The 18,566-nt window shown below is 43.9% G+C and overlaps 1 protein-coding gene across 1 annotated transcript in view; it reads left to right on the top strand.

The window, feature by feature from the left end:
- LOC133947867 (GDNF family receptor alpha-2-like) overlaps positions 1–18,566 on the top strand; it is a 53,379-nt gene that overhangs the window by 20,952 nt on the left and 13,861 nt on the right. Inside the window, exons 4-5 of the mRNA XM_062382214.1 lie at positions 5,144–5,522; positions 18,088–18,200. Of these exons, the coding sequence (XP_062238198.1) occupies positions 5,144–5,522; positions 18,088–18,200 (492 nt within the window). The remainder of the gene's footprint in view (positions 1–5,143; positions 5,523–18,087; positions 18,201–18,566) is intronic.

Raw genomic sequence — 18,566 nt, 5'->3', positions numbered from 1 at the left:
ATGAGAGCGGTTGTTTGCAGCTCACTTAACAGCCTCTATTTGTGATAGTCAGCATTTTTCAAACAAGTTTGAATTATACAGCAGTGAGTAACTGTTCTTGTATCAGGTTGTTAGTATGGTCAGCTTCTTGCATGCTGGTCATGATCAGGGGGGCAGGTTATTTTAGAAGAGAGGACAATGAATATCACTACAGCCCGCACTACTTTGACAATAAGTTGACAACCACCAGCAGATCACCATCCATTGTGAGGGACATTTTCAGTTGTGTACCTCAGTGACATCGGGTGATCTTGCCCTTTAGAATACAAGACCACCTCTGCTAAGGCAGGCCCACCAGGCTGATCAGACCTGGTTGTGTGTCCCTAACATCCTTGGGCCCAGCTGGGGTCCTCCTCCTGGTCCAGAGCCATTGGCTGCAGCATTCTGCAGTTTGTGATGTTTCTTTTATGGTCGAGCACAGGGCTTGTTCGTGTAATCCTCTCTCTTTGAACAACATGATGGTTGATGTTGCAATAAAGAACCTTGCTTAACAGCCGCGTTGTTCTGCCTCAGATCTCCGGTTACTGACGCCTCTTTCTCTAATTCACGTCATCAACATCATCCTTCCAAGATTCCCGTCAATTCTTGGAATAAGACGACACATAGGGTGTTGGACCAGAGCAACAGGTCAGGTCTTAGGGTGGTGGTGTAGACAATTTGTGATGGGACCATAAGTCAATGGTCTACAACACCAGTCTCCAGCTTGCTCCAACTGACCACTTATGGTCAGTGGAGGAGGACCTCACTGCCCTGCTCTCTTCCTCCAACAAATCGTATCCTTGGAACTGAGTGAGGTATTCCGGAGTTCCGGAGTGTTCCGGAGGACAATGGATTGGAAGGAATTTAGTTATTAATACGTTTTGTAAGTTCAGATAGATTATATCTCAATATGTTGTGCATTATTGCCTGTGATGGCTGAAGGAGATGGACAGGGTGCACGAGGGGGAAAACTGCAGATGCTCAGGTTTTGAATTTCACCCGAGGAATCACAACTTGAAGGGCGGATGCTCACAAACAGCTAAGGCATGTGTTCACAGCAATATAAGGGTTAGTCTTTCTCACAGGGCTTTACCCACCCTTACTCTCACATACAAATATTTAGTCATCTCTCGTCATATCAATCTCCCCTTTGTTCTCTCTCATCTGCATGCCAGCTATTATTCCAAAATTCCGCTGATCCCCGAGAACAGAGGACCTTGTGAACTGTGCCGGTCCTCCTCTCTGAAGAGGCCTACATCTGACTTACTCAGTCAGGCTCGGGGAGAGGATGCTGTAGATCCTGAGCACTCCCCTCTTCGCCTCTGGAGGCCTTGCTGCGACACAGAGTACAGAGCTAATGACTGATGAGCCCTTTGACACGGGAATGCTTGACATGCTCCTCAGGGTCCAGACTAAAGACTTCCCTAACAAGCTCTCGCACACTAACCCAGGGCCGTATTAAATCCAAACTCTGGCACCTTTCCTAATTACTGAGAACATACCGGCAGCCAAGAACCTCTTCCTAACCTGGACTGAACTCCCCTCTGCAGCGACAAGTCCCACGAGTATGGGATGATATATGAAATGCAGAATTCAAATTAGGCTGACGGAGAGCAATTACAGGGGAAGTATAGGATCCCTTACTCTTTGGGAAAAAAGAGCATCAAAATCGAGATACGGTGTACGTGAACGTTTTATCCGCTTCCCCTCATTCATACGTGCTTTGTCCACTTCCCTCAGCTCTCCCTTTCTCTTTTTATTATTCCTCTCCATTATTGCTGTGTTTTCTCTCACGAGAACACAGGTCTTAGGAAACTCTCTGTTTCTCTCCATCTGTCTCACTATAGGCGTCTCCTATCTCACATCATACCCCTTCTGCTTCCCTCTCGCTTCTTTCTCTTCATTTCCTTCCGTCCCTCTGTCTTCCCCCCGTGCGTGCTATGAGTGCGGAAAGAATAGATGGTTACATCCACTACATTGCTATCAGTGGGGTCTAATTTATGGCGGCCATAAAGCAGAGAGCCCTATTAAAAGCCTATTTACAGTCAAGCGGCAGGATCACTGAAAGCAACGACAGTGCTTCAACTGTTGTGAACATCAGCTAAATGTTATGAGACCACTTTTAACTGTGCACACGCAGGCAGTTGTGAGTAAACAACATGAGACGATTTAATTCTCCGATGTGAATTTATTTGTTGGGTGACTTGATTAACTTAATGGAAAGTCACGTTGCACACAGAAAAAAAACGCCTGCACAACATTTATTCTGGGGCCACCAGAGAAAAAAGAGCATGATTTGTGATTTTTCATGCACGTAACGACACTGATTATTCCGTGTTTATAGAATCCATTAATCAATCAATGCACCCACTCGTCTATCTGTCATTCAGTCGGTCGATACCTCACTTGCTCATTGGTACAACAGCCAGCCAGGTAAGTTAATAGATATGTGCAGACGATTGTGAAGCCGAGAGCTGTTGATTGCGTTGCTGATGGGCTGGCTTAATTATTCCGAAGCAAGAGCCGCACATCTTTCCTGAATTAGTCTGGATTAATTGAAAGCTCTCCAGCATGTCCCTGTAAGTGTCTGTTCAATCTGTTAGTCTGTGTCCTCTCATGCCGTCTCTCTATCTGCCATGATCAGCCACTGCAATCAACTAGTCTCCGCGCCCCTCTTAAAGCCTTATCCATTTTTATACGTCTAATATCATTAGCTTATCAACCCCTCTCTCCTGGCATTATAGCGGAATATGTTTGCTGAAAACCTCCATTGTAATGCACTTGGAAAATCAATTAGAACTCTGTAATGCAGTGCTGCACATTTCTCCACCCATCTCCACCTCTTTGCTTCCTCCCTCCTCTCCTCCATGCTCTCGCTATCATCCCGCTCGTGTGCAAGCACGTCGGAGCCATCACGCGGGCTTTGTGTCTTATGTACGCCCCAGGACATCTTTTTGGGTTGAGCACCAAATTCAATCTCAGCTCCCCAATCAGAAGTAGTAAAAACCCATCCTCCGCTGCAGCCTAAAAAAAAACGGCTTCAGCCCCGCTTGCTCGGATAAATCTTAGTAGCTCATCCTTCTCCTATTTTCTTTCCATCCTGGACCCCCCAGTGGCCCATATTAGAGCCTGCAGATGGCCAGGGGAGATTTAGGAACTGCAATCCATCAATGTAATGTAGCCTGAACTACTGGACAACCGCCCTGCTAACCTCTCCTCCAGCTGGACTACACCGCCCCTTCTTTCGGGCCAGTTGCAGCCAAGCTTGGCCCACTTCATTTTAAACTTTGGCCCTGCAGCGGCCTCTTCATGCCCAGTCCCAAAGTCACTACTCTCTTTTTGATCTTTGCTGTAATCACAGATCAACCAAGCTGCTCCTGTACTTGACAAAGTTGGCTAATTGTCTGTAAGGTTTGTCGTCTGTTACTGTCGCGTACATTTTCACTTACTAACATTAACGGGACTGAGGATCCAACGCTCCCATCTGTTATGGACTGTTTGTACCCTCCCGTTTCATTTGATAAAACAATCATCTTATAAAAGTTGCAAGTTCATTAAATTTTCTTAAAGTTTGAATAAACAGGGGTAATGGTGCACCTACATCTGTTCGACGTGTCTCTCAACACCCTGCTGGTTTATCAGAGCGCCTGCTACATTTAACCTTGATATAGCTTAACGAAAGCCTTCTGGAGAGCTTGATTAAGTGTGCTCTCTTCCCTCTATGATGAATTCTTGATGCTCTGCTTCTGCCATTGTTCAGTGGCAGTGAGTTTCGTTTTATCCGGCGTGATCTCAAACCACAAAATCATTGATTTGGGGAGTTTGCTTGTTATTGTCCCCCTCTGTTGCTATGTGTTTCAAGTGTGGCCATTTCTACGATTGATAAGAGGCAATGCACCATTTGGAAACAGTACAGCATCTCTAGCGGACCCTCAACCCCTTAAAATAAATCGTCCTTTCTTGTTTCAGGCTGTCTGATAGACACTGAGTGAGATTGGTTCCGTTGAATAAGAGATGAATCTCGCAGCGTGTCACCATGCCGCTACGACCTCTGAAATATCATTATCTAGGGAGGGTAGGGAGGTTAACTTCGCTAATATAGCCTGAATACAAGAGAGGAGTACCACAACTGAACATGATCCTGCTTTATTGCCGACACATCTCTGGAAAAGGGGCAAGTTTTTTTTTCCTGCTGCTGCTACATGCAGTATCTTAGGACAACAAAACACACAATCAGATTTCCACAAACATGATGTGCAGCCTAAGGGATAATTGCATTGTCTCAGTTTGTGATTACACACAAAAGAAATGTGACAACTTAATCTTGTACTTGAAGTACAGCGTGGACTCTTGTTAAATCCGTCGGCTTAACATGTTTTGGGCAGATGATACAGTATTTAGTGTTGTTTTCCACTGTCCAGTATTCACATCAATGTGCTGTCTCATCAGCATTTCCCTGCAGTACTGTACGTTATGTCCATTAGACTAATCAAAATATCTTGTTTAGTTCATTGAAAGTCAAATCACAAAAACCTTAGATTAAATCTAATGTGTATTTTATCTATGTAAAATTGAACACATTGGATGACAACTTGTAAATGTACTAATATTATGATAATCACATCATAATATCACCTGGAAATGAATCATGCATTAACATCCAATTTGGAATCACGGCCTAATTCATTCATATTTAACTCATGCTCGGAAACGGACTGAATCAATAATTCAGTTAGAGTGGATTTGAACTAGCTGCAGGCATCTCTCCAGTGGCTCACTGTTGGTCGGAGAAAACACAAAAGCACAAAAGATATTGAAAAGTCTCCTTCATTGTTCATGTTTAACATTTGCAATGAATTCCCAAGACGGCAGACGAGGCACAGGGATTTATTTTCTATTTGTTGATCACACTGCAGCTGAGCCCACTGTAAGCTTCATAAGGTTGGTGATGTTGAGCGTCATTGAAAAGATTTTTTATCCCTGTCATGTAATTGATCCAGGTTGTGTTTGCTTAAACACTGACTCTGAAATCCACCGGACTATTTCAAGTGCATAGTGATACCTAACCCTTATCCCTCGTATTTCACTGAAGTTACTGAGTTGTCTTCTCTGTATCCAACGTCAGGCATGCTCACAGTGGCACCGAAAGGTTTCCACTGTCCCGACGCAGAAAGAAACTGCAACCACTGCCTGGATGCGGCCAAGGCCTGCAACCTCAACAACAGCTGCAAGAAGCAACGCTCCTCCTACATCGCGACCTGCAGCAAGGAGGACCCCAACAAGGGCGAAACCTGCAGCAAGAAGCGCTGCCACAAAGCGCTGAGGATGTTCCTGGACCGCGTGCCAGCCGAGTTCAGCCACCGTCTGCTCTTCTGCCCCTGCCAGACCGTGGGCTGCGCTGAGCGACGCAGGCAGACCATCGTGCCCGATTGCTCCTACAAAGACAAGGAGAAGCCCAACTGCCTGGAGCTACGCAGGGTCTGCCGCCAGGACTCCCTCTGCAGGTGAGGTAGAGGGTGTTAAGTGCAGAGAAAGAGAAAGTGTGCTGTGTGTGAGGAGCGGTGGGGCAAACATTCATTTTATGTTTGTTCATGTCAGTTTTGTCGGTTTGATCAACAGAGTTTTGTGCCGACGCCAAGCCACACCTGAAGATTTATTATCATCTTAAAGTCTTGGAAATATTAGAGAAAGAAAATTGTATTAGTGCATTATAGAGAGTCCCTGTTTTGATGGAAATCGCGCTGCTCCCATGGCATCCAAAAGTTTTTATTTCTCTGCTGTAACTTTGCCAGCAAAGTAATTAGAGTTTCAGGGAAGCTGCTGCTATTAGACACAGGATGAAGATGTGAGGCTAAGTTGAACGGACAACGCTCAATTAAGCTGAACAAAACATTAGTGGATCACTGGCTGCATCGGGCCTCTATTGGATTCGAGCGGCCAGATTCAATTCACACCTACCCAGCCGTGACATGTTTCTTTGTGTGAGTGCCGCCCAGAGCAGGTGAAACACAGCAGTTGCGGTGTCAGGCCGATCAGCTGTCAGGATCTTTTTACCCCTGGAACCGTGCTGCGTCTGGTTCTCGATAGAAAACACATCCAAGCAGTCTGGGGAGAAAGGCACTGCGTTCATTAGTCTAACGGCACACAAATGTGAGACATTTGAATTAATTCTAAGCATTTAAAAGCTCATTTATGAGCCTAATGGTGTTCGACCAAGTGTTAGACCCTCGGAAGCTGTCTGCTAAAAATAATACTCATGATGTGAGACTTATCAGCAGGGTAAACTTTTGGCTACTTTTTCCATTTCCCAGTGTAACAGATGATTAGGCAGCTGATACAAGTCAGTGACAATCAGAGACAGGACAGAGTTTGTGGGTTTAAATCATTTAGCGGCTGTTGCTGTGGCAGACAAGACAAACCAATACAATTCTTTGACTCAGTTCTCGTGCACTGATATTAATAATGTGTTTCACACAGTGGCGAAACTACCGGGGTGGCAAGGGGTGGCAGCTGCCACCCCCCAAAAAATGCTTGCCACCCCACTTGCCACCCAGGTTGTTAGAAGTGTCTCCAATATACATTTATTGAATGGTATTATATTTTTTGCTACTGAAGCTGTTGATCTCATTGGTAACTTGTTTAAGTTTAAGAACTAAAATCTTTATGTCCCCCCTCCCCTGTAAAATGGTTGAGTCCATGAATCCTATTTGCTCTCTTCTCACCGTGCGCATCTGCCGCTTCATTCAAATGAAGACAGAAACGGTTTGAAAGCCAAAGAACTGGAGACAAGCCAACTTTACGCTTGCAGTGATGAAAAAGGGTACAGTACAGCTGAAACTTGAATCAAGAAAATGTGATGGGTGGTCATATGTGATAGACAATTCCGTTGTAATTTCATCGTTTATTTAATTGCTAGCTTGCAAAAGTCGATAGGACTAGTAGCTAGCTCGCTATACAGCTGCATTAAAATGTGAGAGGATGACTCGGTTATATGCTATAGACCCTATTGTGTATGTGGTATAAAGGCTGGGAGGAATTTCGAATTATAAATATGTTAACTGTTTTCATTAGCGATTGGTATAAATAAATACATATAGACACCAGGCATGTGTGTTTCCAACAATAAAAATACTTGACTTGACTTTGTGTGTGTGATTTGCCACCCTTGAATTTAACTTGCCACCCTTCTGCCACCCCATGTAAAATTTTCTAGAATCGCCACTGGTTTCACAATGTGATTAATAGCCAGACAAAGGATTCATGTAAGTGTGAAAACATTTTGTATAATTTTGTTTCACTTGCTTTATTTTAATTACCCAATTTTTCTGTTGGAGGTAGCATGATTGACACCAGTTCAAATCAGGCTAAGCACACCACTTCCCTGTGACTGGTATTTCAGTGGTACATCCCATTCCTCCTGTTTCCATGGAGGTGAGCAGCTTCTGAGGCTGAGCATAATGGTGAAAACCCAATTCCTCTCTACCGACCCTAAATCCAACCACTTCGCTGCTAAAGTAGGGAAACTATTGCCTCTCCTCCGATTTATGGTTGTCTTGATAATTACCTGCTTGCCTGCACTGTGTAATCTGTTTTCAGGCTGAGCTGCTTTCTTTGACCTTTAGACCCTCAGGTGTCTGCTGTGCTCCTCCTGATGAAATAGAACGTTGAAGCTCATTATCTGTGGCTCTGTAATGCCCCATTGAGGTCAACAGCTCGATGAGCGCATGCACTTGTACAGTACGGACACTCGCTGGCCAGGGCAACAACAGGCCAGAAACCATTAAGCAGTCACACGTGCAAACACACAATCGCTCTACACACAACCACAACGAGCGTGAACGTGACTGTAATAACCCGGTGTTTCATCGCTGCACTCGCCCCCGGTGAATAAGTGCCACCATGCAAGCGAATGCCGCTACAACTTAATTAAAGTCAGTGCTGGACTGAGGCTGCTCTCTGACAGGTGATGTTATTCTGCCCAGAGGTGTCTGCAATCACCGCCATCACCATGTGACATATTCCTTCTTGTCCTCTATCTGGCCCTGGAAGAAACACTGATTGTCCAATTCATTTGATTGGATAATTTATGAGATATCGCAGTAACCAGCACCCTTGTTCTCTTAATTTACTCTGGACCTTCAGTGTGTTACAAAAGCAAATTGAATTTAAAGCTCATTTGTCATGCTAATGGAGACAAAGTCCACAGATTAGGGTTTTGTTTTGTGCAACCTCGGTGATAAACACAATTGAACAGCTCGAGAAAGAGCCCTCCCCTAACTTTTTAAACACGCAAGTCACAGCACCGCTCAAGTTCAACACCAGGGGAAACTTTCCCTGGCTCTGTTCTCCGAGATGCATTGATAAAAGCAGGTCTCAGTGCCCTGGGGATGCTTGACTGACTCTTACTCCAACAGGGAATACCCAGCTTGTATGAACCCCTTTTAATTTCAACACATGGGACGGGAGAGAGAGAGAGAGAGAGGAAGAGGAAGAGGAAGAGAAGGAGGGAGAGATAATGAGACATGGACCGAGAGGGAGGGGAGCGAGGGATGGTCACACAATCGATGTGGGCCGTAAAGCTACTGCAGCAGGTTGGAGGTCAGTGGTTCGGTCACACAGTTATGGATCAGCAGACTCTGCTGGCCATCTCAAACACAAGCCTCCCTCCCTGCAACACATTCCGATGAATAACGGGTCAGGGCTCCAAACACGGCCTAGTCACAACAGATTTAAATGTCCAGTCACCTATTTCTTATTTATTTCAAACTTCAAAAGGCCAGCAGTTTGTTGCTTTTCAATGTAAAACTGCCTTGAATTTACTTTTCGGACAGACACTGTGAGCACGCAGGATGCCAGATTGGCTGTGGATTCAGCTTTAGAGACTGTGTATAGTCGAGAGCACAATCAAAGAAAAAATAAATATTTGAAAGGATTTCAAATATATAATTTTGGCTTGGGCTTAGGTGGCATATTGCACTGCAAGATTTCATTATCTTTTTAGTCTGCGTGCAGGTAATTGTTGACATACTCTGGAGATCTAGGGACTGTGGTTGGAAAGAAAACAAGTGTTAAATGGAGCAACTCTTCTTCCTTACACCTGGTAGTTCTTCTGCTGCAGTTATTATATTGTTCTTTCTGTATGTCATCATTTCTTCTCCTCTCCTCTCCTCTCCTCTCCTCTCCTCTCCTCTCCCCTCCTCTCCTCTCCTCTCCTCTCCTCTCCTCTCCTCTCCTCTCCTATACACTTCCTATCCTCTCCTCTAATCTCCTCCTCTTCCTCTTGTCTCCACTCGTCTCCCTCTCCTCCCTCCCTCTGCCTGTCATCTCCTCTCATCATCCTCTCTGCTTCTCCACTCCTCTGTTCTCACCATCTTTTCAATGGATCCAACATCTATTCATTAGGGACTGCTGAGTCCAAACTGTGACAATAGGCTATATTTAGATCTGCCATTTTTGTGTTGGTATAGTTTGAGTAGGTGTGTGTCCATGTATAAACATGCAAGCAGAGAAAATCCCTATACATCTCCATGTCAGTTTTGTGCAGCACAAGCCCCATGCAGCTGAACCCAGAGAGCATTGAGTAATAAACATGTACTGTATTGATTGTCCGTGGGATCAATGCAGCATTTGTATCTTTGATTTATATCTCCTGGTCTCTGGGCTCACTGGGTGCTTTTTGATTGAGTTCTTTGGCCACTGGTTTTCAAAGTTGGGTGCTAAGAGACAATCGATCAATGTACAGGTTTAACCTGACCCAGTTAAGGAGATGTAGCCTACCAGGCTGCCTTTGCTTACAGAAAACTCAGAGTACTGCACTCTTTCTCAGCAGATCCACACTTCACACACACACTTCACACACACACACACACACACACACACACAAACACACACACACACACACACACACACACACACACACACACACACACATACACACTGCCCTAAATCAAAAGTCGACTCTCTTGGACCTGAGAAATCAAACCTTCACTAAGGGGGGACAGTATAAGTAGAATAAGTGCCCAGATGGCATCACCCTGTGGCCTCTCAGACAAAGCTTATAGAAATCCGGATGATATTTCACTTTTGTCATCAGTTTTTCTCACTTTCATTTTCACTCTCACATGCACACTTGCAATTTCGCGGTCCTGCGAACATGAGGCCTCTTAATGTATTCCTTGGTCTCTAATTCCTCCCTAACCACCTGTTCACACATATGGTCAGTTCTCTGTGGCAAGCTGCAACTTTAATGAGCAACACAGACTTAGATAAGGTAAAAAAGCTGCTTCAGAAATATATTGCTCAATATGTTTAGTGTGAATAGAAAATAAGATGTAATAATAATGTGTATGTAACAATGGAAATTCAACCTCCTATATTAAATATGTATATGTGAACGAGGTGTCAACAATCAGAAGCAAATGTCACAACTTTTATGTGTATTAATTAGATTTTCCTTACATTTTCCTGTTTGTTATTTCATGCTGCATACAATTTACATATTTTATCTTTCTCTAAGATGAGAGGAGTGAGAAGTAACTGTAACAGTAAAATTGCAGATCAAAAACCAATAGAGGGGGATAATGGGCGATGCCATCTTCTTAAAACTGAAATGACCAAAAATTTGTCCCGCTTAATAACCTGTCAATTTCGCCATGCCATCATCAATAACCTCCATTCCCTATGAGACAAAGAGTGCAGCGTGTGCATTTAGAGAATTTTTTATGTACAGGTTTGCATCCATAATGCTGCTAACTAAATCACAGGAGCCGCTGTTTAGATTTGAATGTTGGAACCCGAATGACATTGAAAAGAACAGGAGGCAAACTCTCTTTGTCTCTCGTCATCAACACACTGACTGTCTGTCAGCCTGACCATCAGCAGCACCGGGAGAAATCCTACCCAGTTTGGCGGCTGGTAAAACATCCATAAAGATTTTACCCCATCTTCGGCAGGCTTGCAGGTAGACGTATCTCTTTCGCTGTGCTCATTCACAAAACATGCATACAATTCTCGACTGCAAGGGTGTCATCACCAACCGAGCTGGATATGTGGGTTATGTGTTGGTGACCAACCCGCCTGGTAAAAATTAAGTGTATCACATGTGATCTGACGACTGGAAAATGCAGCTGAATCACCTACTGCAGAGGAATAAATCTGACAACAGCCTGCAGATGAAGCAAGGCCTGATCAAATGAATGATCATCTTGTGTTACCAAAATGGCCCTTACATGACGGAAGCATAAAGTCCCACACACATAAAACAGTTACGACTACTAAAGGTTCTGTTTCTGTCTCCCTGCTTTTCATACAAGCCATCAAACTGAAGTGTCTTCTCTGGGCGCGTTAATCTCTGGTTTTGCAAGCAAAGCATGTGTCAGTCCCTGACCTTTTCCTCGCACATATGTTACGTGCGTTGGCTTTGTTGGAGATGTGCGTGGCTCACTGGGCATACTTTTGCAAATGGGGTGAGAGAAGAGCAAGTGAGATGGGAAGAGAAGTTTTGAGAGCAACTGAAACTAAAGAGTTGTGCATTTAATTCCAAGGCATGGATTAGTGTATGCCCATTTACTTTCCTAACTGTAATCTCTAAGGGAACATGGTACAGCGGAAAGCTGCAGTCATTACCGACTCGGCCCCATCCTTTCCTCCAATGGTACTGAATCTATTATTAATACACACATTATCAATACGGCTTCAGACATATCTAAAGAATGGTCGATGTGTGGTTTCGAATGTGTCAGTTAGGACTTGTCCGTTCACTCTTCATCATTCTCACTCTGAACTACTCTTTGTACTTAAGGAGTCAAAGTGAAAGCTGCAGCATGTGCCTTCCTTTAAAGCTTCCCCGCAGAACAGTTTGGTATAGGACTAATAGCTATATAATTACTGGTAATAACTGTTTTGCAGCCTGCTGCTAACTCTGTCATTTATTCAGGGACCGTTCATCCATTTGTTTGACGTGTACACTTTGTCTGGGGGACGGCTGTTTGCCTTGCTCAGAGTATTTAGGGAGTTCAGATAACCTTGAATAATCTACTCAGCCATTACCAAACAGACAGTACTGGGTTATGTGCGCGGCACACTTGATTTAGCATTCATCCCAGTGACATAACATTCAGTAGGGGGTGTATGTAAGACATCTGCAGTGGGTGGTGCAGACAGAAACAAAAGCAATGAGTAAGAGAAACAATGGATTACGAGCCAATTTTCTGGTCACCAAACCGGGAACAGTGCAGTCATCTATAAGTAAGTGTTTCAAAATTAAACAAAATGTGGGCAGATTAGATTAAATTGCGAGTTCAGGTTGTTGATTGTTTTTTGAGTTGGACCAACCAGAATCCAGAGCTCCGTCCCCAGATGTTTGTGACTGAAGCTGCTTTCAGACATGAACCAAACTCTGGATAGTTTCATGAGAGAGGCGCTATGTGAGAACGCAAATGCCTAATAAAAACTCAGAATGAAAATGTCTGAATGAGCCCATGTGAAGAAATAGCAGGAGATCCTCTGGAGGATTCATCGAAAGTGAGTGGGCATGTTGATGATGGTTCTGACATGCAGACAGATGAAAAAACTGATGCAAAAAAATACAAACATCTCAGGATTTAAAAGCTGCATGACAAACGTGGGAGATGCCGACAAAGAGCCTTTGGTGATATGTCATGTACTGAGCTGCGTAGCGTGCTGTTAACATTTCTAGCAGAATTTCGATGACGTGGTGCCTCCTGCTTTGCCACCCCCCACCTGAACGCACCAGAGATTTTTTTGCTTCGGCATTTTTATATGTGAGTATAAAAGTTCATTCAATGGAGACTGGAGTGACTGACCAAGTTTTCGGCGTTTCCCCATTGGTCATTGCTTTTTCTAAAGGAACTGGCGAGAACTAACCTTTCCTCAGGAGGTGGCAAGATTTATTGACTTTTAAGACCCCTTTAGTGAGTTATTTTCAAAAAGAAAAACAAATCTAGCAACTTTTTGGACAAACCTCAGTAAACAGCCACCAGTACTACTCTGCGATGTTACCCTGTGGAGCTTTATTAGTGAGCACAAATGTCCTAATCAGATGAACTGGACTATAAAGGGATTATAGCCCGCCAGCTCCCATGTAAAAAGTCCATGTAATGTCTGAGTGAGCCGATGTACAAACAGATAAAGGACTGAATCCGACACCTGGCAGAATGTAAATACAACTCAATCACTTCATGAATATGAGAATCGGCTTATTGTGGGTCCTAAATATTTTTCGGCTCCATCCGCAATTTCATCCACTGACCCTCCACGTTCCAGATACATTCAGGGTTTTGACCCTATACTTGTAACTTTGGATTTTCTTCTAAATAATGCAGGGGAGAATCTGTCAGCTGACATTTTTTTGGTCCCGGTTTCAATTCTCTGCTGAGTAAGCGGGCGAAAGGTTGTGTCATGTGACAGCAAAGCTAAACTGCCTTGTGTTTTGACTGAATGCCATCTGTCCACATTGCCCTTTTACAGTATTGACTGGGAATCCCAATGAGTACGGTGCTGCCAAAGAGGCAGGCCACAGTCAAGGGACAGTGAGGAGAAAATAGCTGAGGGTTAAATGCGCAATCACCTCCAACTAAGGGGGCAACACAGACACGTCTCAGGGTCAAGAGCAGAAATTTCGATGGGAAGGCAGAGCAGATTGCCATCATAGCTGAACAATTTGTGAGAAAATAAAAAGGTGTATTTTAGTCGGAAGAAAAACATTTCCTTGGCAGACGTTATAACCTTTTATTAGAATATATTCATAGCGCTCCACTGACAAGGTCAGCGCTGTTATTGGGCTTTTCATAAAACTTGTCATGATGTAATGAGCCGTGCTGCACAATGCAGAGACAAAAGAGAGTAATGGTAAAATATCAGCTTTGCCAAGGCACATTGTTTGCTGTGGCAGCCAAAGTCAACACCTAATGACAAAAAGGACACACAAGACTGTCGAGTCCTATTGATCCAACCAGGGTCAAATTCCCTCACCATGAGTTTGCAAATCAACACTTGAGGCTGCAATGAAAATCAGTTTGTACGAGAGTGACAGGAGGACAGTAATAGGAGGGGACAGGGGAGAGGACAGAAGAGGACAGAGAAGAGGAGAGGACAGACGAGGAGAGATAAGGTCAGACCCTAACACAACAGACATACAAAAGGAAGGCGCGAGGAGTAAAAGCGTTGCGGGGCAGAGCGGAGGGAAACATCTTTTGTTTTCCTCATTTGCTTCATGTAACTTCCATTATGTCGGCAGCTTTTGTGTCATGCTTATTGTAATGCTTTCTGCAGATGAACGAGATATATGGTTTTCTAAAGCCTTTCTAAATGGAAGACTGATGCAAGTGATAAGAGAGAAGAGCCATAATTTCACATTAAACAGAAATTATCATGCGTAGAAGTCATATTTGTAGACGGAGCACAGAGGGGAAGTCACTAAACCAGATAGGACTCTCAATAGACCGCAGTTTTAATGTAGAGAGGAAGCTCTTAGAGGACTCGGGAGTCTGATAACCATTTTTTCCCCCCTGCTGCCTCTCCTCCTTCATAAGGAAATGGTTTCCAAGACTGACACTCATCTGATTTGAGTCACATTGTTTGTCATGGGCATCAAGTGATAGGAATAAGAATCCATATAAAAAGCCATTAGTTTTCTATTACTGCCAAGCTGGATGGACAGGCACTCAGCGCTCAGCCAAATCACTGTGTTTAAAGTGTCAGGTTGGATGAAAGAAGTCTACCTCTGTGGGGGCTTCCGTGCCACTTCCCTGGGGGCTGAGTGGCTGAAATGACCATAAAACTCTGTTGAGCTAGACAGCCTGTAATTTCAGCAGCGAGTGGCGCTTCGTCGAGGTATAATGGAAAGCCCTTGGACGCCATGAAATGTGCTGCATCCTGGTTTTGGAGCACCATTGTCTGAACACTCAGGACACCTCTCTAAACTTTAAATTACTGTTTTTAAGCCGTCATTGTCTGAAAAAAGAAAACACCGTTCTTGTTCGGTTTCTTAAAAATGTTCTGTGGTCTTTGCCTTTCACGCAGAACTCTAAAGCTCAGATTCTTTGTCAGCACCAAAGTAAAGGAGCCTTTGGCCCTAAGAAGATAGAAAAATGGAAAATGTGTCTCTAAAGGTTGCTTTGTATAGGTGCAATAGAGTTGCTCTCTCCACCCTGTCTGCTGTATCTTTTTTGTATCATCTGTGAATGTTAGCACAAGTGCCTTCTTTCTCTGTGAACACACTGAAGGTGCATGAGTGCGTGCTGTGAGTGAGGAGGACAGTGTGTGTGTGTGTTTTTCTTTTGTGAATTAACATCAGGCCCTTTATTGATATTTGAGTGTGCATGTGTTTGCGTACTTGTGTACTCGCTCTATCAGCTGGAGCAAGCTTATGTCCCGTTTTCTGAAGCGAGGCTTTCGATGTGTTAGCAGCGTGTCACGTCGAGAGTCTCTCCGGGTGATTTGATAGGAGGGCGGATGGAGATGGAGTTGGAGTAATGAAGTGAGTCTGAGTGGGGTTTGCTGCTGGAGGCCCAAGCTCATCACACTACACTGGCCACCATGGGGAAAGAGAGAGACGGACCGACAGGAGATTGTTACCCCATCACACCACATTACCCCTGAGCTGATTCTGCTTGCCTTCTTATTCACAGAGTCAGGATGCAGCAGAACAGTTTCGGTGGCCAACTCATCCCAACAACACTCTGTCTCTGATAGACTTCTAGCATGACTCGATATGTTTCATGCACCCTCCTCTCTGAGTTTCCTGAGAGACAAAGTGGTTGAAAGCAATAGAGTCATGCAGATATGGGCTCAGTGTCATTACTATGCATCTCATCTAATCCAATTAGGCACAAAGTGATGAATAAGAGCTCAAGCATCACCTCTGTCGAACATATAATAAGCAACACAGCTGCAATGCATATTTAAAGACAAGGCACTATTTAAATTTATGTGACAACAACATTCCACCTATTTAGGCTATTGTGTCAGCTCTGTGCAGCTGTCAGCACTTTTATAATTATGAATATCTTAGTTAGTGCATTAATGCAATGCTGTAGATGTATCCAACAAACTTTCTCACTTAGGTGTCGAGATAAACAGACAAGAAGTCACTATGAATATCTTTTCAGTCTCAAGTACTGACTACAATTTGTTTTTATTGGTTCAAAAACATATTTACAGATGCCTCGTCTGTGTGGTGTTTTAAAATTAGATAGTTATCACATCCAGTTCTAGACACTAGAAAATGACTTATCTGAAAATTGCCTTCAACAGGTAAAGATATTGTTTTTCCCTTTGTGAACTGCAGTTTGTGTCATGGAAGAAATCAGAATATACCACAATGGCACTCAGCAGAGCGCACACCTCGGCCAAGGACCAACAGTCACCTTATGAAACTTAATTGAAATTCCAGATTTTTATTTGGATCTGCACCTCATTGCACACACTCATAGTTTTATCAGTTCCCTTCATTAAGATCTATGAATTATCCTGATAAATCAAGGAAAATGTTGCAGAACGCCCAATCTCACAATGTTGAAAAAATGAGTTTGTAACCACAAAAAAACTCAACACAGACAAAACATAACCTCCTGATTGGGGAGTATACATATTTTATTGGACGATAAAAATCACCGTATTCTAGAAAGTGAAAGACATAACATAAATGTGGTTGACATAATGCTTTAAAGGACATCTTTGAAAAAATGTCTGTATTCACTTTCACATTGATAATTACAAGAGAAGATTGATACCATTCTCCTGTGTATTACATTAATCTACAGACAAGATAGATTTCTTAGCTCACAAATGGAGATCGGAAGCTTAATTATACTCTGTCCAGAATACCAACATTCTCATTATCTACTTTCGCAGTTTTGATACTAAAAACTATCTATTGTACATGATGGTATTTCTCCCAAATATTAAAATATCCCAGGATACAGGCCGTGGCCTCCTGACATCACTGGCTTAAGTAAATCCTCGCACTCTGGCTGGCATCTGGATGGCGCTTCAATTATTTATGGTAGTGTCACAATTAATCAGATAATGATGTATTGCTATTGAAATTCACCCTCACGTCACTTTGTAAAAAAGACAGTGAAACAAATGACTCTTTGAGCGACTGAGACAAGAGGAGCGGGCCATCAGAGCAGCTGTCATCACTGAGTCAACTCAAACTCAAACTGCTGTTTATCAGGTAGCACAAGTTGCCCAAAGTTAGGAACCAAGTGGACAACCGCAAGAGGACACATTCAGTCATGTGTGTGTGTGTGTCTGTATGTGTGAGCGCACATATGAGTTTGTGTGTGTCCGGCATGCTTGTTTGTGTTCCAAAAGGACACTGCTGCCCGAGGTGCGTTTGAGTACCTTTGAACTTAAGACTGAAAAAATTGGTCAGACCAGGTCAGAGAGAATGAGTCATGACGAAGGGAGATGGAGAAAGGGAGCCACTGAAGGAAGGAGAAGAGAGGGAGAAATGTGCAATGGATTGTGATTCACTTAGTGGGCAGCTGTGATGTGAACAGTACAGACAGACCAACTTTGCACACGCTACTCCCAATAAACCTACTTAAGTGGATTAGCGATGCCACCCTGGGGGCCTCCGCAGACTTAAAGCTCTTATCACAAACACACACCGAAAACAAAAGCATACTATCTTTATCAGCTCCCTGGCTTCATGGGGGGAAAGTGTGTTTGGGTGACAGTCAAGATGTCTGGGATATGCAGAGGAGACACATGATATTATGCTCATCCTTACATAAATGCCTTTCCTGTGGGTTTTATGTCGCATGCTGTGAAAATAGTCAACATCGGGAGACGTGAGTGAGACCTGGTTGCTATTTAGGACACCTGTTGTAACGTCCCTGAAACAGATGTTGCATATACTGTCCCAGTTTGATGCTAGTCCCAATTGGCAGCTGCGCCCGGTTGAACAGCGTGCCAAAAAATTAGATCTGGCGCTTTGAATATGTGGAATATGTACGTGATCATCTGTCATGCGCTTTGAGTTTACGACCCCGCCTCTCATCCTCTGTCTGTGCTGTCCTCTGGTGTTTGCTGTTGCAGGTCTCGGCTGGCTGATTACCTGGTGAACTGCTGGACGCCGGCGCACTCAGGGAGCACCTGTCCCAACCAAGACAACCACCAGGCCTGCTTGGCCTCCTACGCGAGGCTCATCGGTCAGTGCAGCAGCGGGTGTGGGGGTGACACTGTGATGGAGTGGGGGGATGGAAAGGAGTGAAGTGGCAGGAGACAAACAGACGCACTCTCTTATCCCCACATGTCACAGTGATTTTCTAAAACTTCAGATACACGTTGAGCTAAAGAGTGATGGTTACAGGGAGCGAGAGACGGTGTGACAGCAGCCTGTTGTACCTTCATTTTTATCATGACGGGCAGGCGGCGCCCTGCGACTCCATCTTCTTCCCTCCTGGCCTGATAGTTCCCCCCAGTGCACTGGACATCAGTTCACTACTAGAAGTAATTAGGCAGTAGAGGCACAGAGAGCGTGTTTACTTAATTAAAACACTTGATGACCATCTGTT

This window comes from Platichthys flesus, chromosome 3 (genome assembly GCF_949316205.1).
Source record: "Platichthys flesus chromosome 3, fPlaFle2.1, whole genome shotgun sequence".
NCBI lineage: Eukaryota > Metazoa > Chordata > Actinopteri > Pleuronectiformes > Pleuronectidae > Platichthys > Platichthys flesus.
This window is presented reverse-complemented; position numbering and strand designations above follow the sequence as displayed.